Source organism: Chaetodon auriga, chromosome 21 (assembly GCF_051107435.1).
Source record: "Chaetodon auriga isolate fChaAug3 chromosome 21, fChaAug3.hap1, whole genome shotgun sequence".
NCBI lineage: Eukaryota > Metazoa > Chordata > Actinopteri > Chaetodontiformes > Chaetodontidae > Chaetodon > Chaetodon auriga.
The window spans coordinates 5,910,367-5,933,924 of record NC_135094.1 but is presented as its reverse complement, the minus strand read 5'-3'; the positions used below and the strand labels follow the sequence as shown (position 1 = coordinate 5,933,924).

General features: G+C 47.2%; 1 protein-coding gene across 1 annotated transcript in view; it reads left to right on the top strand.

The window, feature by feature from the left end:
- The window catches only part of gli3 (GLI family zinc finger 3), a 92,425-nt gene that overhangs the window by 29,201 nt on the left and 39,666 nt on the right, over window positions 1-23,558 (top strand). Inside the window, exons 3-4 of the mRNA XM_076761511.1 lie at window positions 6,559-6,804; window positions 21,556-21,661. Coding sequence (XP_076617626.1) covers window positions 6,559-6,804; window positions 21,556-21,661 — 352 coding nt within the window. The remainder of the gene's footprint in view (window positions 1-6,558; window positions 6,805-21,555; window positions 21,662-23,558) is intronic.

Sequence of the window (23,558 nt, the reverse complement as noted above, 5' to 3'; positions counted from 1 at the left end):
TGGAAATGTTATTCTGGTTTTCACACTCTCTTCACACTCAGACAGTGTTTTCAAAATTAGCCAGCTTAGTGTGGACGACGTCTTAAGTGCTGTGCAAACATGGCTCGCGAAACAGTTTCACCTCTGTTTACCGAGCTGCATGGCAGGTGCGAGAATAGATCAGCAGCAGCGGAGCAGGCAGTGAATTCGACAGACAGATCTGAACATCCACAGGCCTAATCACCACAGAAGAGAGGGAGGGAGAGAGAGCGAGAGTCCACTCAGGACTTAGACGTTCACCAGTCATTGATAAAGTGCTTAGCAGCAGGAAAATTAATGAATCCGGCCTGACTGGGAGAGGGGGGTTTTGGGGTTGAAGGGGAGGGAGAGGAGGAGGAGGGCTGTTGAGGGTGTGTGGGGGGGTAATCCTGTTCCAGCTAAATGGCTGATCCCTCTCATTCCTTAGATATCAAATGTCAAGAGTTAAATTAGCCTGCTAGCCTCAGATAGGAGTTAACATGCTTTTAAATGGGGCGGGGCGCTGCGATTCCTGGACCCTCTGGGATGGCGGGCAGGTGCCTTTGAAGTGTCTAATTATCCAGCTCCTAGTAAGTGCTGGCTAACTATCTTAATGTGGGCCTCAGTTAATGTGGTGCACACTTATGCACTGAAACACATGTACCAGAATGTGTGAATGCGTATTTTACACAAGCAGAAGCAGAACATCGTACTGTGTTTACTTAAGAGTATTTAGGGAACAAATGCACCATGGATGTGAAGTCTGAGCCATTGAAGGTTCAGTGAAAGAACTTTGTGATATCATTCTACTCTGTAAGGTGGGAAACATCCACAGTGGCATTTTGGATCCCATTTGCTTGTGCTTGAAATTATTTTTTCTATTTTATCCTAACTGTTGGCTCTGTGTTTCTTTGCTTTGGCTGGATATCCATTTCTCTTGGCGAGCCGTTCCTAATCTGAGTGCCACAGACTTGGTCCGGATCACTCTGGTGTCAGAAGTGGGATTCCAATGCTGAGGCCCAGTGGAAAGCTGGCCCACTCTGGTCTGGTGGGCAGTGTGCCCAGATTCACCCTAAAAGACCCACTATCCCAAATGGACATAATTCTGCCCTAGTCTGCCCTAGAACACAATCATTTTATATTGTTGCAGAGGACAGTATAAATAACTAACAGGTTATGGCAGATCATAGCTTGCTTGTGAGTATCTGAAGCAATGCTAATACAGCCTATAAGCCAATCAGACCACTAAATGGCAATTTTTGCTTTGAAGCCTTGATCAAATGCATCTCTTCGTGTTTGATTCCTCAAAGAATGCAGGCCAAGGTGCCCTTTGAGTGAAAAACCTTAAAAGCCATAACTATCCGTGGTCAAAAACGCATCAGTGTGCATTTTAGAGTCAGGGCTTTCAGCTCTCTCACTGCAATGCTCATTGCTCCCTCACAATGTGGCCCTGATGAAACGGTAGTGGGGTTTCGGCCGCTCTATGGTGGGCCTGTGCCCCTAATGGGTGAATAAGGGCTAGCTAGGGGCAGGCGGAGGCTTGGCATGACACAACCCTGCTGTGAGGCTGATTTGAGGTGAACGTAGGGAAGATGGAAAGCGCCAAGCAGGCTTTGATTTGCCCCTCCCCAGCCCCGGGGCTTGGAGGCTGGGACTATGAGATGCTGAGCTCTGGGTGCGTCCCAGCAGACCCCTGGCGGCAGAGAGAACAGGCTGTGGAGCAGGGGGTTGGGGTGTGAGCCAAATTGAGATGTGGGAGTCATCAAATTTGCCCTAGATGAATATTGAAGAGGGCGCTTGCAGGCGCTGTGTGGGGAATCGGCAACTGACAATCAACTGCTAACCAGGAGAGGGAGCATCCTGACCTGCCCGTGCCTCTCGCTGCAATTCATCCAAACATCAGTCACACGCTGATGGTTAAATAATGTACCACTGCGGATTCACTCTGCAGAGACAGAATCAAACATGAGCTTAAAGTTAAAGGGAGTGAACTTTAGGTTTGCTGAAGTTCTCCAGAGCTCTGACAAATATTTTGAATGGGGGGTTGCTAACTAGCCTGCCCCCAGACATGAGGGTAATGTCCTGATTCTGCCTGCTGACATTTAGAGGATTTGTTTGTCAAGGAGTTTCTCGAATGTCGCCCCTTTTTAGGCTCCGCTGGGAGTTAGTAACCTTCACATAATGCAGAACTGAACTCTTTTTTTTTAGGGGAAGGCACCCAGCTCCTTATGGCACCGCGCCCGTCAGCCAAGAAGTTGATCAGAAAAATACCTCACACAATTGCCGTAATCCCCTGTGCTCTGGTTGTGTTGGGTTTGGTGGAGTTTGAGCGGTCTCTCTCCCTCGTCTTTCAGCCTGCGCTAATCGTGAGTGATTCCCTCTGTCTATAGCGCCAATGCCAGGGCCGGTGAATCAGGTACATAAGCCTAAGCCGCTTGGAGAGGTGCTCTTATTAAACTCCAGCCAGCTGCTGGAATTTTTCTTCCCCCTCTCATTGTTAATTGGGGAGTCTTGAGTCTTTCCCGGGAGTTGATTTGCAAGAGAAAGAAAAAAAAGGAGCAAGAGATTATTGCACAGGAGGAGAGGAGCTTTGAAGAAATGTTTTGTGGTTTCACTGTATATCCTCCACTCCTCTCCTCCTTGTTCACTCTCCATGTGCTCCCCAGCCAAAACCTGTTTGTGCCACTGACAACAGTGCTTTCAGAAGTTCGAAGGTGGAACACAGCAAATGTCTGGCTTTGGCTCAGAGGTACAACAACACCTCCTCTGATGTTTAGGCTTTTAGGAAAGGGTGGTGGTGGTGTCGGTGGGGGTGGTGGTGTGATGTGCAGTGGCCCTTTGTGCACCCCTGAAACATACGTGCCCCAGCTTTAGAGACCGACCGAGTTCAGGCTGGAGGGCAAATCAGATGCTTGAGAGTCAAGGACAGATTGGCATGTGCGGGAACAGCAATCCTTGTTCTTAACCTCTGCCTCTAGAAAATACCTTCAAAAACAACAAGCCAAGGGTTTTGTTTCACTTTTCATTTCTTTGAATTGGCTGGGTACCCTTAACTTAAGCCCCCCTTGTCCCAGAGCCCAACTCTCAGAGGAATTGGCCCCACTCCATATCTCATTATCTCTTTTAAAATTTCATTTTGTCATTGCATCCACGCTCTCTTTTATGCCGCCATATTAAAGGCCATGCATAGGGTTTTCTCTGAAGGTATTCGTGCCAGTTTTACAATAGAGACCCCAGACAAGGGGAAAAAAGGGAGAAACCTGGGCTTTAGGATTTAATGAGTGGCTTGCTGGGGGTGAAAGAAGGATAGAAAGCAAGTGAGGGAGAGCAAGGGAGAGTGCATTTTTTGAGGGTTGGAGAGAGAGAGAGAGGGGAGAAAGAGTAGTAAGGGAGGAAGAATGCAGGAATGGAGCACCAGGTACCATAATAGTGGCAGAGAAAGCTCCTGAAATACTAGAGCCGGGGCGTGTGCTCTGATCAGGACGGCAGTGAGCACAATTACCTTCTTTTCAAATCCTTCAGTGACACTGCGGGAGGAAGGAGGACTTTGAAACTTGAAAGGCAGGAGCTCGCTTTCAACCTCAAACGCGAGCAGGAAAGGGCTCTGAAATTTGTTCAGTGCTCCCCATCCACCATTAGCTTGTTTCTTCCTCTCGCCTCCAGGCATTTAAGCGCTTTTTGAAAAGATGTTAAGAAATTCAATCACCATAGAGAGAGAGAGTGGGATAGTTCTTTTTTCTGTTTTTTTTTTTTTTTTTTTTTTTGAGAGAGGCATGCTTTCCTCTGGTCCACAGAGGACCGGCCTGCTGCTTTTGTATTGGGCTGAATAGACCTGCAAACTGGTAGAGGACTGGATGTGGCAACCATGGGAAAAGAGAGGGAAATAAAAGAGGAATGAAAAATGAGGGAGGGAAAAAGGGAAAGGGTCTGTTGGGCGGACGGTCAGAGTTAGAGAAGTGTTGCACGGTTGAACTTTTCAAAGTTGCATGTGTTTACCTGCGTCTGCTCTGTCTTCATTAGCCCATTTTTTGACAGATTCCTGACATGGTATACGGATACAAAAAGTTTCCACCTGCAGGTGCAAGCAGCACAATCGAGAAACCTCACTCTCTTCCACCAGTACGAGAATTCAATTGACCCTTGTGCAGCTGAGTGTTTGTTTAACCATTTAAGGTGCTATAAACTGAAGTAATGAAGCCCCTGAAGGTGGTATATGGTAGAATGATGAACCCCCTGTGGGCTTTCCATGGTGACTGAGGGGGATGGTGGGACTGTGACACGGCTGTGATTGAACTATTAGTCGCTTGACCTCCCTTGGAAGAGAGAGACATATCTGAATAGTGCTGGGGGTCACTGGAGGAGGAGGAAAAAAGAAAGGAACAAGAGAGATTGGCGAGAAAAGAGTGAGCAAGACAAATTAAAATAGTAAAAAAGAAGTAATGCATAGTATATTTTCTAAAGTAAGCAGCTGAGTCTCTAGTAGTTTTTCGTTCATTTTAGGCTAGTTTTGGTGCCCAGTGGCCTCCTCACTGCTACACCATCTAAGGCCCCAGTGATTGGTCCATGTATAAAACATCAAATATATGTACGAAAGAAAGTAGAAGAACTCATAAATTCGTAGACGTTTTTTATTTTCCCAGATGTAATGCTTGATTTTCTGGATTTGAAAGAGCTGAGAGTACACAGTGGAAGCCTGTGCTACACACAGCTACATGCTCTACCCTTAGCGGTGCTTGCTCCCAGCATAGTTTACAGCCTCGACTTCTTTCAATCCATGTCAGGAGATGAACCCAATTCCAAAATCCCTTTATGTTAATATTGCGCTTTGCAAGAGCAGACCTATTAATCCAGCTTTAACCGTATAAGTGCCATTATTCCCTTAATAAGATCACTGGCTGTGCAGTATAGGATTAAATACTTATATCATAACTGACACTGTCATTTCCCGCGGATGAGAGTGGCTTGCCTCTCTGGCTGTCAGTTCCGCGTTAAGAATCCTTGAATCTGCTGCCAGTGCTGCGCCGATGCACCGCTGGCCCGAACGCTGGTAATGGATGTGGGAGAGTGAGGGGAATAAAAGCGGGACCCGTGGGTTGCTACCCTGCTCTCTCTTTGCCTCACTCAATCTCATTCTCTCTTTCAGTTTCCCTCTCTTAACCTCCCCCTTTCTTTTCTCTTCTTCTGTGAAGTGGTACAGCGCTATGGCGGTCCTCTTCAGTGCTTAAGGTAGTGCTCTTTAATCTGGCCCTCTCCTCTGTTCTTAATTGGCAGTTGGATGCTGTTGGGTTGCAGTGCATAGTGGGGGAGCCCTGAACCACTAGGCTGCTAATACTACAGAACCTCTGGCGCCAGCACAGAGGCATTTTGCCAGGGTCTCAGTGAGCCACATTAACGCAAGAATGAGCGTTGGAGTGCACTGTTGACCAACACCCTCAGTGGTGAAATCATAATTGCATATAACCAGGACTGAGCATGAAGACCATTCATGGCAGCAGCTGATAAAGGAGTCAGGGCCTGAATGAAGACCAGACTGGGTTGGAGAGCTTGATTTGAAGAATGTGGCTCTGGGCCAAAAGAGTCTCATTCAACAAATGACCTTACTAAAGACCTCAAAGTACTAAACACTTTCGGGCATCTAGCCTACCAGTGTGACATGCCATGCCAGTTTCTGAGTTAGTCTATATAGTATTGTACTACAGAGAAGGCTAATACCGGGTCAGGAGGCCAGCTGAGCCTTATACATGTCAGTTCAGAGGTTAGGCCAAGGGTTAAGGGTCATGTCTTTCTGGCGGAGCTTAGCCCTCGAACTCAGCTCTGCATATATCTTGCATGCCAGGCAGTTAACTCCAGAGACCCCACTCCTCCTAATTTTGCCCTCAGTATGAAAGATTAGTTTAAAACAGTGAGAGAGTGGGGAGAAGGAGCAAACAGGAGAGCGGAGGGTGGGGTCGATACAGCCCATGACGCTTGGTAATGGGCAGCTTGGAATGCAGACGGAAAGCCTGCGTTGCCTCCTCCACGGGAGCCCATTTCTTTATAAAACGAACAGGCAGAGCTGAATTTAAGAACAGACTTTTGGGAAACACTGCCTCAACTGTGCAAAATGAAGAGGTTGGGATTTTTTCATCCATGGTGTCCATTCGCTCATACACCATCTGCCTCTGAACTCCCACATCTGGCGCGGTAGAAGGGAAACCCTAGCAGATTTACACCCATAATACCCAGCAGGTTTCAGGTGTACAAAGCTGATCTCCAACTCCTCCCTTTACCGGCGCCTCCTACATGAACTGACTTCCTTACCATGTGTGTGAGCGTTCAGTGTGTCTAAAGCTGTGTGTGTGGGAGTGGGTATGTGTAAGAAATTTAACCAGTATGAGGAAGAGATTCTCACCTCTGCTCCCATTCTTATATCTGCTCATAGAGATGTAAGATATTCATATTTATACTCTCATATTCATTTTTATATTTATACACCCATTGATACGTCTGCTCAGTGTTTCCCTTCTCCAATTTTTTAACATCAGATTCTCCTTCTCTCCTTCTGTCCTCCTACCTTTGCAGAGGACGAGAGTTCCGGCACGCCTTACCACCGTGAGAGGCGCAATGCCATCAGCTCCCAGGCCCCGACGCCCGGCGCCCCGGACAGGAACGTAAGCGAGGAGCCCTCCACCTCCACAGAAGAACGGCCCTCCCTGCTCAAGAAGGAGCTGCATGGTTCCCTGCCCCACCTGGCTGACCATGCCCTGCCGTACCGAGGCACTCTGTTCGCTATGGACCCCCGCAACGGCTACCTGGACTCACACTACCGTAAGTCCGCCAGCTGCAGAGTAGTTAGTATGGCTAATTTTAAAAGTGTAAAACTTGTAGATTTCGCAGAGAAACGGCACAGCTCAAGGACGTATTTGCAGCACTCCAAAGACTGAGGCCAAGTTCGGCTCTTTACTGTAGGTGAGAGGCAGGACTGCCAGATGCTTGATTAAGTCTGACAGATTAGCCTCTCTCTTGTGCTCACTCTCGCCTCTACACACACACACACACATACACACACACACATTTCTGAACACATGCACGCACACTCGTCTTGTTTTGTGCCTGGGAAGTTAGTATGGGGAACGGCCAGCGTAGCTTCTTAATTCCCTCATTAGGGGCCTGTCTGAACACAGTACTCCGCTTTCTCTCATCAACACACACTTCAAAGCCCCAAAGCAGCGCCGAGTCAAACCTCACCACCCCCTACTCTGCCGCTCTCTCTCTCTGTGGGACTCAGAGCCTCTGTGAGAGAAAGGCAGTGAGAGAGAGAGAGAGGGGGGGAGAGAGAGAGAGAGAGAGAGAGAGAGACTAATGGAGATGAAGCCTGAGAGATTGAGGTGAAGGGAGAGCTGTGGCTTGAGTGAGATACTGAAGATAATTTGGAAAAAAAAAAAAGGTGAGATAGACAGTAGTAGTTAGATGAAAGTGAAGCTGTGTGTATGTGGAAAGAGAGAACAGGAGATAGATGATTGGGGAGTAAGAGGCTGATTAGGAGGTTAATTCAGTGGCCACTGTAGCCAGGACTTAGCCTGCAGACAAGGATTTGATGTGATAGCTTGTTTAGTTTGGTTAAATTGGCTCTGAATTGGGGCAGACAGAGTGGGACAGAGGGATTTTAATCCAGCAGCAGTAATGAAAAGTCCAGTGGACCCCAACCTTATACTGTAACTCTATTTATTCAGCCACTTCATTAGCTACTGCTCCCTCGTACTTCGGTGTCTGAGAGTCACCAAGGTGCCTCTTTAAGGGCAAGGTTACTTAAAACCAGGCAACGGTGCTGTGGACAGGACCCTCGAGGGCAGAACATTACTGCCCATTACATCCTGACCTAACTCAGCAACACTGCCACTTCTCATTTTATGTGTGTGTGTGGGTATGTGTGAAGGAGCTCAGGAGGTTCCAGACCACTGAAGCCTTGGGGTGTGGAGTGGAGAGGAGGGGTCATGTGGAGGCTTGGGGTCATGTGGAAAAGTCACAGTCTGAAATGGAGAGTTCAAAAGCAGCAGGAGAAGTCAAAAGGGCCGTAGAGCTTCAAGAGGCTTTCTTTGTGCATTGGGGCTCAAGAGGCTGGAAGACTGCAATCATACGAGGCAGAGGAGAGAAGAGTGATGCTTGCTGGGAAGCTGTAGGCATGATAGGTTTTATTCTCCTTCTGCGCTGCTTCCTCAATGATTTAATATAAAAGTGCTTGTGCCAAAACAACATGACTATTAACACTCAACTTATCCGCCACAGTTTGATAATTATTAGTTATTGAGATTTAAAGATTTGCCAGTTGCAGCTTCTTAAATACGAGGATTTGCAGCTTTTCTCTTTCTGATATCAATGTGAATTGAACATTTATGGTTTCCAGCTATTGCCTGGGCAAGAAAAAGCCCCGGGGCTCCACTCGGGCTCTGGGAAATTGTGATTGGCATTTTCTGTCAATTTATGACTTTATGATTCATTGATCACTTGAAATTGAATTGTTAGAATAATTAAGAGGCCTAATGTAATTAACTCTTAGACAAAAAAGTGAAGACATGATTTGTTATCAGTAAGGAGGAAAAACTCAAATTTTAACCTTAAAAACAGTCTGAATGGCTTCTAGTGTTTTTCATTGATGTGTCTCCGTCAATTCTCTGATCCTGCTCAGGAAGACTTATGATCTGACCTGAGAGCATAGCTGTGTAAAACACCTCCTCCTGGCCCCAGGTGTTGAGGACATGGGGTGTCCCTGAAGGCGGCGGTCCCATTCTGTCTGATTGAACCCAGCACCAGAGCTCAATCCCCACGAGCTCCAGTGGTCTGAGGGTCAGCAGAACGAAAGGGTTCCCCTAAAACCTCTGCTTCCCCTCCCTCCCTCGGCTGCTTTGAACCAGAAGCCTGGAGAGTCTGTCGCCACTCCTGTGCCACTAGGTGTGAAAAGCCACGGGCTCCTGTTCTGGTTTCTGGTTCCATACACATGTGATCACACACACGCACACACACACACACGCACACACACACAGAGCCCTTACTCCACCAGTGGTAGTCCCTCTCTATGACGGCTTTGTCACCTCCTAAATTCATCCCAGGTGTGTGCGTGTGTGTGTGTGTTTGTGATGGAGAGGGGGCCCTAAGCTTTTGTGCTGTGCTTGCATGGCGTGCCACGCCACGCAGCAGACAGCCAGGTAAATCCGATTACTCTTAGCGCTGGTGTGTGTCAGTGCTTAATGTGCCTAAATGCGACGGCACCTGCAGCCTCCCCACACCTGGTCGCTCGGTCATTAACGTGGTGGTGAAGCTCTGGGAGGCGTGGGAGTTGAATAACATGAAGAGAGCAAGGAGGGGGGTTTATCTTCAGGGGTCTGTGCTCTGGGTAAATCTCTATTCACCCAGACTTGTGATCTCCCACTCCTCTTACGTCCGCGGCCTAAGACTGTGTTTACTCTGGTTTTTACACCCACTTCAGTGCAGAAAAGAGAAGGCACTAAGGAAACATTGCCCCTATTGTTAGCATTAGCTAATCGTGGTGATGCCTGAGTCTTAGCCGCTTTTCTTGGGCAAACACTGGATAAGAGTCCACATCCTTCTTACCACAACACTAATACATGGGGCTTTGTTGTAGGATAAGAAGAAAGGATTGAGATGAGGATTAATGAGGGAGAAGTCTTCTTTTTAAGATCTTAATTGTGTACAAGTGTGAATGGGATGCGCAGCGCCGACATCTGTTTACATTGTGCACTGATTAGCCGGTCAGTGGTCCTGCAACAGTGAGCCCACTTGCTGGCGAAGCATCTCTGCTTCCTCCGAGGGGATCTTCTTCTTTAAAGTGTGTTTCTTAAACACTTGCCCTTCTTTGCCAGACTAAACACATCCATGGAGGGACTTAAAGCACATCGCTTTCAGTGGCTTTCTTGCAAATGTTAAAACTGCACTGAAACGCCTGAGATCGTTTAGTGAAAGGAAGGCAACTAGAGGAAAGTTAATTTGCCAAGCTTGAGAGACAATGGTTAGGTTTTGTGGCTCCACTGTATCTGTGATACAGTGAGTCATTGATAGGGGTAGACCAGACACACAAGGTGTGTCTGCAGGCTGTGATGGCTGCCTATCAGCCTTTGGTTTAGCTCCTTAAAAAAATCTAGCCCAGATCTGGCTGCCAGGGCTTAATCCCCACACCAAAGCCTTGCCGTCCTTGACTGATCTCAGAAACCAAGCCTGCTAAGCTAGAGGCAGTGGAGGTATGGATCTCTTGGCTGAAGGATTCCTTCACATGTATCCCAGTAACCCTGCTTGGTCAGCCTGGACAAAGGTGACTGTTACCTGAATCGTCCAGGCCCAGTGTTCTGGGAAAGCTTGTGTGAACACTGAGCCATGGTGTAAAATCCATCGTGGGATTTTATGATGTAGTGGCGGAGGGGGTGGCAGTGAGTGTCCAGTCAAAGGGGCTAAACTCTAAACTGCTGCGCCGAGCTGATCTCAGGTCTACTGGGCCGTATCACGCCGGCCGCTGGCCTGGCGTCAGTCTGTCTGCCTCAATATCAAAATGCAGCTGACCACTGAACTGAATGAGCTAGCTGTCACCAAACTGAACGTGATCCGCACATCAATGGCCCTGGACTCTCTACAGTTAATTACCACGCTCTTTCACTTCATATGGACTGCACAGGGCCTTTCCACATGTCTCAAAACTGTAAGAGCAGCAGAGAGCAAGAAAGAGCAATTAAATTGTGTGTGTATGTATACGGTTGGTGGAAAAAGAATACAAACACTCTTCCGAACTCGCACTCAAAGAACAAACTTCCTGGCCTCTTGTTGGTTTAACCGTGACAAGTGCTGGCTGGGATACAGGTTCAAACATCCTTCCCCCCAAAGAACTGGGGAGTACAGAGGAGAGCCTGGGGTGAGAAGACACGTGCCTGTTTCAAGGGTAAGTGTTTGTCTTTGTGATTGTTTCAATATTGGCTTTTTGAGCGTGGTGGCACGGTGTAGTCCCCCAGCGGTGTGCCGGCACAGAGAAGCCTGGGGCACACTGCAGGCAATGAAGAGGGATCCCTTCCATCCACCTCCTTTCATCAAGAAAGAACAACATGGGCCTGTGCTCTGCTGTGGCCCCTTGGTCCAGCGCACCAGGGATAATCAGATGATCCCCTTTTATACAGCTTATTAGAGGCATCTCATGCTGTAAGATAGGCCATATTCTCACATGCATGTGCCCCTTTGTAGCGCTTGATGATATGAGGGGGTTAAGCAGAGTTTGAAGTGCTGCGAGAATGCACGATCATACCATCTTAAGGTCATGTGGTGCTCTTACTGCAAAGCTGGTGTGTGTGAACTGAGGATCTCAGAATAATGGCAGCTCTTATTAACAATGACAAGATTAAATATGAAGGGGCTAAGAAGAATTAAGAAGAATTTCCAGCGAACTTAAGATGTTCAAAGAAGGATACTCAGCGTTTCTTGGTATCATTGTCACAACATCTGTCAGCGTGTTTTACTTCCTTTCACTTGAGATTGGTTAATCAGTCAAGCCACAGAGGCAAGTAGAAACAATAGCACTTTGCTGATGTTGTTGAAGGCTTAAAATGAAGATTTGCTGCATCTGCTGCATCCAAAACGAGACTCAACTGCAGCAAACACCACTGCTAACAATAATATTAAGCAGTATACTATAAGAACAACAAGACTAAATGCTCACGGGAGCTTCTCCTCAGCTAGCTGGTTGAGCGTTTTCTCTCCTCCTTAACTTACCCTGTAGTCTCCAGGAGGATAATCACCTCTGTGTGCTGTGGGAGAATCAGAGTTATTTCATGGCTTTCCACATGTTTGTTTCCCCTGTATCCAAATCTCATCGCTCCTTTTTGTATTTGCATTCCTCTCACATAGTGGCAAAGATAAGCGCCCTTATCCCTTCAGCAAACAACCCGTATCTTGCTCTCGTCTCTGGAGGGTCGCAAGTATATATTGTTCTACATGAAGAGGAGGCTGATGAACACGGTATAATTAAAATGTTTCTAGCAGCCTGGTGAAACGTAAGATATCGCTGTAGAAAAGAGGAAGGGAGTCAGGGCTGAGTCTGAAGGTGTAAGTGAGACAGAGGGAAACGAAAGAGAGAGAGAGAGAGAGGGAGAGTGGAGAAGACGGAGGAGGAGGTGTAACAAAGCAGAAAATGAAGAGAGACATAAAAGAATGGGAGCTCAAGGAGGTCAGACCCATCACAGGCTTTAGTGTTGCCTTTAAAGATGCCTGGGACAGGTGGCAGCGCCAGACAATCTCGCACCACAGAGCAGCATCCTCTCAGGAGGAGATAAGGGATTCCTCCATCCAGGCACCCTCCTCCTCTTACCTCTCCTTCACTCACACTCTCCACCTCCCTTATGCCCACCCTCCTCCCCTTCCTCCCGTCTTGGGGTTCTCCCAGACAGGCTTGCTTTGATGTGGCTCAGTGTGAGCGGGCAGCTGTAGGCCACGGGGCTGCGGCAGCGCTGCTGGGCCACTGGGCCGGCGGACCGTTGGGAGCCGACTCTAGCGCGGCTCAATCAGTGGGGCTCTCTGGTGCCCGGCACTTTCAGGTCTCATTAAAGCGCTCCGGCAGGGTTAATCCTCTTTAAGGTTTACATGGGCCCCAGTTTGTCTCTCTGCCCAGGCTGAGGGAACCCCTGGGCGCCACCTGCGTGACAAAGACTCAAATCACTGTGACACAAGTTCCCTCCGTCTGTTGCCTCACTCCTCCACTCCCCTTGTATGTTCTCCTCTCTCTTCCCTCTTTCTCTATGGCTCTCACTTGCCTTCCCTTGTGCATTCTGCCTCTGCTTTGCTTCCCTTCCCTTGATAGTACCTAGGCCTGGTTGTAAGTCTTTTAGGATTATTTGGGTGGAATCTGTTGACAGGGGTGCAGTAAATGGATTACAACTTTGTCCTTGTTTTGGGATGCTGTGAGGAGGGAAAGGGGAGAGATCAGCAGGATGCGCTTTGAATAATGAGAGAGGCAAAGAAAAAGAGATAGACCGAGAGCAGGATTAACTGGAAGAATTAGGAAGACGATGCGAGTGTGAAAGAGAGGGTGAAAGAGAGGCTAAGGTGACAGCAACGCTGAGAGCACAGAGAGTGGAAAAGAGAGAGAATCAGAGAGTTCCACATGCTGTTGCACTCATAAGACCTAATTGGTCCAGAAGTGTCGACCTTGGTCTGGCCCTGCAGCGCCCAGCAGCTATTTGTCTGATTGCTGTGACACTGGGCTTTGTCTTTGCTCTGTGACACACAGTTTCCTCCATTAGGCCAAATAATGGCCACGTACCTCCAGAGGCCTGCACAGACTTTGTCTAATGGCTCGGTATGGTGGAAAATAGAGGACTAGTCTTAACAATACAGGGAAAATACCATTTCATTGTGAAATATAATTATGAACTCAACCATTTCGGGAATTTTCCAAGATGGAGGTATTTGGTTCTCAATCTGCTACTGCTGTAATGCAAGAGCCAAAATGTGCTTGAATGCTTGGCTGTAACGTTAATGTCAATGTGCTGCTCCCTGAAATCTTGGATGTCGGAGTGCCCTTGAATGCACCACTGAGGAGAATCGTAAACTGACCCCTTCTTTTAACCACGTTACCATGCAACAATACATAATTTTGACATAAAAATAAAGGTGACAAACTACTTCTCAGTGATGGATTACCACTCCTATTCAAGATTAAAGTCTCTCCAAGTTGATATTCATCGCACACAAACTGAACTGAGAACAGCGGCTGGCTGGAAATGTAATTTTGTAAACAAAATTGCATTAAAATGACCAGCTTTGGTCAGTGGCCTCTCAGCATGATTCAAAATTGAGAAGCTGCCGAGTTTCCCAAAGCAGCGTCCAGCCCGTGCGTTATTATGATGCAGGTGTATTAGCCTCACAGTCACTATCACACAGCCACATGCATTTTTAGTATCACCTGCATAGGGGCCCAGGGAGGAGCTGTGACAGGTTAGGGTCAGTCTGTCACAGTGTAGGCTGATACAGCCGTGGCAATCATGAACACTGTCACTGATATGACCTTGGCTCATATATAGATGTCGCAGTAAATCAGAATAATTTATCATACATTTTCCACCATACAGGTATGTAAAGGAGTCCTTAAAAAAACAGAATCCATGTTTTCATTTCTTCTGTGACCCCAGATCCTCAATAATGGACTCAAAAAAAAGATCAAACCTAAAGTGGCCTTGTATTTGAGTTGCATAATTCACAAAGGGGGAGTTAAAGAAAAATAAATGTAGTAAAGTCCTTGTGAGTTAACCTGAGGTTTAAATCAACTCCCTTCTCTCTGAGCGGTATCATCGTTTGGAGAGAAGGAGATAGACAGATGTGAGAGATAAAGAGAGAGAGAGAGAGGGGGAAAGAGGTGTAGCGCAGTGTTTCAGCTACTAAACTGCTGTGTAAATCTCTCCCCAGCTGGGTGGGGGAGAGGAGGCTGGAGGGTGGGGTATAGGGTAGAGAGGGTGCTGGAGCGAGGGGGGAGGGCCGACGCATAGCGCTTTGTTCTGCTCCCCAGCTTATCCCAATCTGGAGAAATTCACCAAATGTAGGAGATAGATTGGCGCTCCACAGAGGCCTTGTGAAATAACCTTCACTCCCTGATCCACACTGGGATACAGGGAGGAAGGGAGGCGGGGAGGGGAAGAAAAACGGGGCATGGCTGGGGTTGGATGGTGCTGGGGGCCCCTGGAAGAGCAGTGTGCGTGCTTAGCTCCACTCTGTAGCAAGGCAAGGGTCCTTGTGCTGGCATGCAATATGTTAAGATTGACTCGGCTTGGTAAATGTCTTGCAGATGCTGGAGTTCCATTAAGATATTTGTGTGACTTATGGAGAAAGGAGGAGGTAGAAATAACTGCAAGCTACTTGGAGCACAGCCTACATCTTGATATTCATAAGTCTGGATGCTTAAATCAGGGTTTCTTACTGAACATTATTTCAGATAAATGTCCTGCAAACACAGGCATATTTTACAGGGGATACTCGTCGGTAAAAAATTCATCTTTTAGATAAAGTTTGGCAGGGATTGTATGATACACCACCCCAATTCTGGGACACTGATGAAAACATAATTAAAAGTCGAATGCAATCAAAACACAAAAATATCCTTTCTAAAATCATGTGCTCACAAAGTGGTGAACCTCACTCCATCCTTGCTTGTGAACAACTGAGCCGTTCCAGGTTCCCCCTTTAATACCCAATCGTGGTACTCTCACCTGTTACCAATGAACCTGATTACCTGTGGAAGGTTCCAAACAGGTGTTTTTGGAGCATTCATTAACTTTCCCAGTCTTTTGTTGCTCCTGTCCCAACTTGTTTGAAACATACAAAAGCATATATTTGCAAAATTCAACAATGCCGATGATGTAAAACATTAAATATATTGTCTTTGTACTGTTTTCAATCAAGTATATGTCAGAAAAGATTGGAAAATGAACAAATTCTGTTCTATTTGAATGAAATCTTATCCTGTACAAAACTTAAATGTAAATATTGAGGTAACATGCTTCGACATTCAGTTCCAGCGCAAATATGCACAGACTTGTAGAACCATGAAGAGAAAGGATGGGCATTGACCAACTTGTTCAGTCTAGACAAACAAATTACTCCTGACAGCGAGTAGCGTTGGAATGTATACTTGAACAGAGAACGTGTCGTCGCGCGAAGCTGACGTTTCTCTTTTTGCCGCTCACGGCTCTGTTCTGTTTTTCTTTTCCACCATGTTAATTACATTTACCCACAGAGAGACTGTTTGTGTTTAAGGGTGTGAGAGCAATTGAGCAAGAGAGACAGGGAAGGGGAAAACAGAGGAGAACACGGCGGAAGAGAGAAAAAAATCTATTGATTTACAGAGGAAGGGCAGAGTCTGATCTGCCAGCCTTACGTATATGATGAATGGCAGAGAGATTGGCAAGGCAACACTTAGCATTCTTCTGTTATTTAACCTCTCGGCTTGCTTTCTTCTCCCGCTTTCTTACCATTGCTCTTTGCTGAATAAAGGCTTTTCTCTGTTCTAGTGCCCAAGCATCGCATACAGTATAGAAAGCTCTGCACAGCAAGAGCATTAGGCTAATTTATACAGCGGTAATTAGGCCATTAGACCTGAAACAATCTGGGACCCATAATTAAGCAAAGCGCTCCAAAAGTCAACAGCAACTCCCATTGAGCTTAGCTAAACAGTCTCCGAAAGTGTTATTTACATGTCCAAACAGCTTGAGGTTGAGTGTAAGCAAACATGATGAGAGACGGGGTGCGAAGGCATTGATCAGAGGGAGAATTCGCCTTCACAAGAGAGCCAGCTTCCAAACTGCCTCCGCTGATAATCTGCATGGGGCTTCTCCATCTCCTTCGCTTGCCAGCCACATAATTGCATTTTTGGGGGAAAGCTGTTCCAGAAGAGTTAACCAAGTCATGGAATACAGGCACACACTCTAATACTTGTAGTCATGTCTGTTCGCTGATGTCTGTGTTTACTAAAAGAAGAATTCCCTCAGATACCCTCAAGCTGAAATGTTGCACATTAGTGCAAAATCACACTTTTTACACCATTTGGAAGTGTTCATCCACACAGCACGGACGCAGGCAGGAAATCTGCATGCAGGCAACACAAATAAAATGGAGAGTGAACATGGCACAGAACGGGGTTGTTTTGAACAGCCGAGGCAAAACGAGGAGCTTGAAACTAAAAGAGGGGCTGCTTTGTCGCGTGGACGGACCAGAAAACTCATTTTATACAGATTAGTTATCCTTTGAATTTACACTACAATTGACTGATAGTGATAGCTTGAAAGAGGAAATCAGCTGATAATCTTTGACTTTATTAGAAACTGGATAACTAAAAAAAACATAAAAAATCTAGGTGGGTGTGGGCCTCTGCTGAGCTATTATTTTCCCTCAGAGTTACTGTTGTAGTTTCTGTTGCCAGATCTTATGATGGAGGAAACAGAGGCACACAGTGACATTACCTTGACTTCATGTATGGAGCCGCCATGATGTACGCCCCAGCATGACTGATGCATGCTGCACAACCCTCGGCCACTGAGCCAAGTTCCACTGATACCGATAGTTCGTGAAACGTCTTATTGTCCAAACTCTTTAATCCGTTTAGTTCAGTTTTAATTTAAGGATCTCAAGGTGACACCTCCAGGAGAAGGTAAAAAACACCACTAACAAAAAATAAACCCTGAACTGCATTTTTTTCCTTTTATTATTGCACGGTTAAGTCGTGTACATGTGCTTGTATTCTCTCCCTGAAAGGAGCGATGCGAGTTGCACTCACATGCGCTTGCAAACACGCGGAAAAGACAAAGTCTGCAGCATCTTTCACACACTCTGCGAAGTGTTGCAGAGTTATGGTGTAACTGCGGGCCCCGCTGAAGACGAGCGTGCCTGAGCAGTGAGATCATGAGCGGGGAGAGAGGTGGCATAATGAAATCTGGCAGTCACAGCCCCGGCACAGGCTTCATATGTTCCACATTAGCAATTCACAAACCTCTGGAGCAGGCCCCAGCAGCCCTTTTCTCACTCCGCCTTAGTCACTTATGACAATCTGTCACTGGCTCTTTGTGCTCTCGCAGCAGAGCGTCGATGAGAAGTGCAGTGTTTATAGAGGAGTGTTTGGACCTCGGCTGCGGGTGACACTCTGTTAGAGTTGAGTCAGTGAACCCTCGCCAGAGGAGAGGAGGAGCTCAGGTTTTAGCAGTCAAGACAATAAACTCACAATGCTGAGTTGACAACAAAAGAGAAAGAAAAGAAATTGTTTGTGTGTTATCACAACCCAAATCTGAATTGTGAGTGACAGCTCAGAGTCTCGTAAAGTATCACATGGCATGCGTTCCAAAGCGCAGACAAGATCCTTTGTGGTAAAACTTCCATTATGAAAGGAGATTAACCAATAAGGATATTGCAAATGATGTGCTTTAGGCTTTATCCTCCCCTTGTCCTCCCCCTTCCTTTGAAATTATTCAAGTGTCCAATAAAGGACAAGGCAATTACCATCCTCTCTTTAATGAAGGGGGAGCTGGCTTTTGGTCCTGAGCACGGTGTGTTTGTGTTGAATTAGAATTAATGAGCCCGGTCAAAGTTTGCCACTAATTGCCCTTTCATTGAGACCCATTTGTAATCACGTCTTAATGACTTCCATCCCTTCTCCTAAAAGAATAAAAAAAAAAAAAATTACACCAAAAATACTGCTGCTCTGAAAAGTTGCACTGGGGTCATTAAAATGTTTGAGAAGAGCCGATGAACTGGTCTGAAGCTCTTAAAGATGTGTCCCCTCCAGATTTCAAAAGACGCATCCCAGAAAACTTTGCAAACTATGATAAACAGCGTTTTGACCTGACTTCCTGGACTGGATTTGACTGGCTGAGATGACTTCTTTAATCCCGCTCCTGTTGCCAGTAGTGGTTGACCATATGCAGCTGGGACAAAATCGTCGTTATTACGCTTTCCTTAGGAATGCTGGAGCTGCTGTGGTGTGTGGCCGCAGTGGGAAGGTAAAAGTTGTGACGCGTGTGTTGGCTTCCTATGTGCCTTCCAGCTGTATTCTGTATTAGAGGACGAGAATACCCCCGAATATCCAGAAGAGCAGGGGCAATTTAGTCCCGGAGTAAACAGTGAGGAGTCCCTACAGGAAACAGTGGAGATGGATTGCAGGATGGAGTCTCTCTCATTTGCCCTCTGTTCTTTGCGACTGTATACATTCCCTCCAGTGACACAGGGCTGTTTGCCTTGCTAATGGAGAGCTGCGCTGGCGTAAAAGAGGTGGCAGGCTCTATTTAGATAGGGCCATGGTAAAGTAAACTTCAGAGTTGGATTTAAATAAACCTCGGCGGAACGGTTTGCCGTGCGGCAGAGTCGTGGGCCACAGCAAGAGGAGGGAGGGAGGGAAGGAAGGAGTGATGGAGGAGCAAGACTAAAGGGTCCAGTCCAGGCACAGGGCTGCGCTGAGTGAGGAGCTCCAGAGACATAAACATAACGGGGAATCTGGCTGATTCAATGAGGAGTGGCGGATGTGGGAATGTAGGTGCGTGTTGCATGGGGGGGGCGGGGGGGTCTTTAAAATGATTTCACAGTTTGTAATCTCTGCAGTCATTGCCCAACAGGACAGAGGTTAGTATAAAGTTCCTGCAATGTGGGCAGGGATCAGTGAGATTAGAGAACATGAAGCTTTTACTCCCATCGAGCTAGAACACAGTACGTAGACCCCAGTAAACCTGAAGGTTCATTTCCGACTCTGACAGCCAAGGGCTGACAGCCTTGCAGTGGAGCTGTGGAGAGTAAACAAAGCAGACTCTGCCCTTGTCTAGCCCATCCCTCCATCCCAGCATCCCCTCATCCCCGCCTCCCTCAGCAGCTCTGGAATCAGCCGAGGTGAGCCAGGCCAAAACTGAGTCATCAGGAGGAAACTATCAAACAGACAGAGACGGAGTGGTCAGATACTTGCCAGAGCTGTATGGAGGAGGCTTTTACCACTTATCTCTGCTCTTGTGAAAACGGGATGAAAACCCTTGTTTGTTTTCCAGAAGTTTGTCCAAGTTTTCTTTTTACTTGCTGGACACATTAAGCAAACCCTAACGCTCTGATATTGGGAGTGATGTTTCAGGTTGGATTTGTTAACCATCAGCAAGGAGTAATTACAGAGTAGAGACTTTTAGTGGTACTTCATGTAACACGCAATGTTAAATCCCAATTTCTACTTCTGAATTTAAGAGTTTCTTGTGAATTATTTCACTTAATTCCCCACCTGAGGAGCCGACCAGTCTCCTCAGAGCTTTTCAACCTCAGCAATGAGTTTCACCTCACTCATTGTGACAGCTACAAGACCTCAAAAATGCCTGACAAGAGAAGACGTCCACATTCAGAGTAAACTGTGCCAAACAAGGGATGGAATCTGAGAACAATTCCTGCTTTTCTGAGGCATCAACACTGGAAAGTGAGGCATCAGCTTCTGCAGGGGTGTCCGCCTCTTTGCTACACGTGTGTGGGTCCACTGTGAAGACAGCAGGGATTGCTGTCTTCATGCATGTCGCAGGGTGCCAGTGTTTTAGACTTTAAATGGGCACTCCATCAATCTAACATTTCAAAGTTCTTTTCCGCTTCTTTCTTTCTTTCGCTGGAGACAGCTGTCCAAAGTCTCAGAAAATTGCTGAAGTTACATCACCCAGGTATCTGAAAGTGAAATTGGAGACCCATATTTTGGCCTAAAAGTCAGGATATTTTAGCCTCTGCTGCTCTGCTTTTTAATTTATCTCTCGCAAGCCCAACTATCTGGAAGTGCAATGCTAAATCCCTCTAGTATCTCCTTAAGACTTTCGTTGTAAAGCCGTAGGACTACAGACAACACCAAACTGATCCCCTCTTGCTTGTTGGCCTAAGCTGGCGGTGATCATCCCAGTGAATGAGTGAGTGATGAGGTAAGCAGACCTGAGAGGTGCCGGGGGATGAACACCTGCTGCGCTGCCCAGCGTTTGGCGTGGATGAACACTTGTAGAGCTGTCGGGCACTGCACCGTTTGGCCATCTGCCCCCTTGGCACTGGCTTCCAAATGTTCACAAGCAAAAAACACATAGCTAGCAGCCTCAGAAACCTGCTGCGCGAAGGTATGCAGATGTTGACACGTGCTTCGCCTCAGGGTGGTGATACACAACTTGGCAATGGCCTCAGTAAACAGGCAATGAAGTGACATGTGTTCTGGAAACGAGATGTGTTCATACATATGTTGCTGCGGGAACCCAAAAAAGTTGCGTGTGTGTGTGTTCGTCAGTTGCTCTTCCTGCCTTCCTGTACAAGTTTTAACCCATTTCAGTTTCACAACTCAACCCTCAGTCAGGCTGCGTTTGAGCAGAATTCACTCTCATGGTTTGCCTGTTGCAGCTTGCCCAACAATGGCTGCACAGTTGCAACAAAAAAAAAAAAATTCCAGCCTTAGTTTTAAAGATTACGGTGTGGGGTGCAGTTAAGGTTAGATGATGAGTGCGTTCACATGTGAATCCAGCCTGGTGGCAGAAAGGCAGTTTCAATTTCAGGGGTAAAAATAGAGAAAGGCTTGGAAGCTCGTATTATGCAAATGTTTAATGTTTTATCTGGAGGGGGGAAAGAAAGAAGCCTCCCGACTCTCTGGCAGTTGTGACAAAACACCGAAACGGAAAAGGATGTTTTTGTTCTCGTTTTGTACATTTCATTGGTTGTACTTCAACGTTATCCTTTGCACAAAACCATATTATGCTTGGTACAGTGAGAAACGCGCCATTTGGCTGCTCGTCTTAACAGTTATTTATCGCTGTTTATTTTGAGTCGTATCAGCCTTGAGACATTTACAGAGACTTCCTCAGCGAACATTTTCAAGCAGTGCCGCTTTTAGTTCAGTGAATTTAATGAGGTCTAATTTGGGTGGGTCTGTTGAAAGATAGCCATCAACCGCTGCCTTTCATTATAGCTGCTATTTAGATTAGCTGAGGAGGGAGTGAATTCACAGAACAGTAGGTTTTAGAGGAGTCTTGCGATATGTTAAGAAAAAGTCATGTATTTTTCTCTCTCTCTCTACAGCTGCACCACAGTTCTTCCCCACCTTCCATCCTCCTGTGCCAATCGACGACAGACATACCCAGGGACGTTACATCTACGAGCCTTCCCCTGTGCCCCCTCTTCATGTGTAAGTCTCTCAAACTGGTCACACACTCGCAAGCACCAACACTGCCGCATACCTGAGTACACATTTGATTCGGCCGCGTCGCACGCCTCGCCGGCGAGTTCCGCGCTCCTCGATACGAATCAAGCTCCTGGACTTCCTTCCGCCTGTGGGCGTGGAGCATCCTCCTCATGGGTGCAGGGCGGGCGCCTCTCTTTGCCTTCCAGGATCAAAGGCCACGGCCCCGTGCGTGCGCAACATGATCCGCATGTCAGAGACACGCAAATGAACATGTGTCAGAGACATGGAAATGAGAGCAGGGCGAGGGGAGCCTGGGAGCGTGCGATTCTCATAAGAGCAGTGATCAAGCCTTGTCAGGAGAAGGAAGCGATTCCTCTGCTGACATCCAGCCATCTTTGACAGACACATATGGGCTCCTGACACATGAACTGTATAGGCTAACCGTCCCGCCTCATCCAATCATACGCACGCACCGGCTATCAAATGTGAAGTAAGGTGAAAACATGGAGTCATGCCTTGTAAGAGAGAGTGGTATTTATACGCAGGAGGACTCGTACGGACGGTGGTCTCGTATTTCCCCCGAGTGCTCCTGACTGTGTCGGCGAGGTCAGCACCGAACTTCAAAGCATTCCCTCGGCTCACTCACTTACATACACTGCTGCCCAAGTTACTGTTTTTTCGCTCTTTCTGTCTCTTTTACTCTCTCCACCACTCGTATCCTCGCCGTCCAAGCGGCGTGCACCACAAGGAGATGCCTCATCGTCCTTGCAGCACTTGTTTCCTACCCGCAGACACGGAGGAAGCGATCACAGCGCGACGGGGACAAATTGGATGGGGCAGCTACTTGGGCCGCATTATGTTTGATATTCTTCATCATTATCAACTCCCCCTTTCTCCTCCTCAGGAGTCATATCTCTCCCTTGCTGATGTGCCACTAAGCGTAATGAATTTTTTATGTCCCCCCCTCCGCCTCCCCACCTCCGGCCCACCCTACCTCTCAACCCCTCATCTCCTGCTCAGGGGCTGCAGCAGAGGGAAAAGAAAAGAGGGGGGGAGAGGCGAGGAAATAAAAAAGGGAGGTGATTGATGCCCCGTGTCACTGCAAACAAAATGGCAAATATAATTTAGCATTTAGCTTATGCGGAGATAATGGGGCGAACACGCGCCGGCAACACAGGCTCGAACAAACAGCCCGACTTGTTATCCGTCAGGAGCGCTTTGGTACGATCTGGAGCGCAGGTTAGGGAGGGGGAGGACAGAGACGAGGAGGGGGTGGGGGGACAACACGGAGCTGGGGAATTGAATTAAGGGGGAGAAGTTACGCCGGTGTCTTCAGTCACTCTGTCCGGACAGGAGTTATCTGCGCGCTTGGTTTGCTGTCACTGCAGACACGGCCGTGCTCTGCCATGCTACTTATGGCCTATTTATCCAAGCCATTAAGCATAGAGCTGTTTAATATGACGCGCTATGCTGAGGGAAACTATTTGTCATTATTATAAGACAGCTGTTTAGCGGCCGGCCTTATTTAAATCAAGTCTGTGAACTCACTGTCATGCGCTGTGAACTTACGTGGGTTTCATGCAGAAATGATCTCAGCCTCTTTTGAGTCTTTGCACAGGGAACCAGCAATATTGCCTCCTTGATTAAAAAAGCAGCCCTGGATTCCTCTGTGAGCAGAAGCACTCATCAGTTGCGGTATTCCAGCTGGGTCCAACCACCTGATGGCAAATTAGAGCTAATTGCACTTGCAGGTTTTGCGCAAGTTTCAGCTGCGGCCAAACTTTACGAGCGCAGAGCCACAGCCAAAAAGTAAACCTCTCCGAGGGTTTAAAAGTGATGCATTCTGCTCTGTAACGCTGCTTGGAGGCAGCCCGAGCAAATAGAGGCAGCCGACGTATAG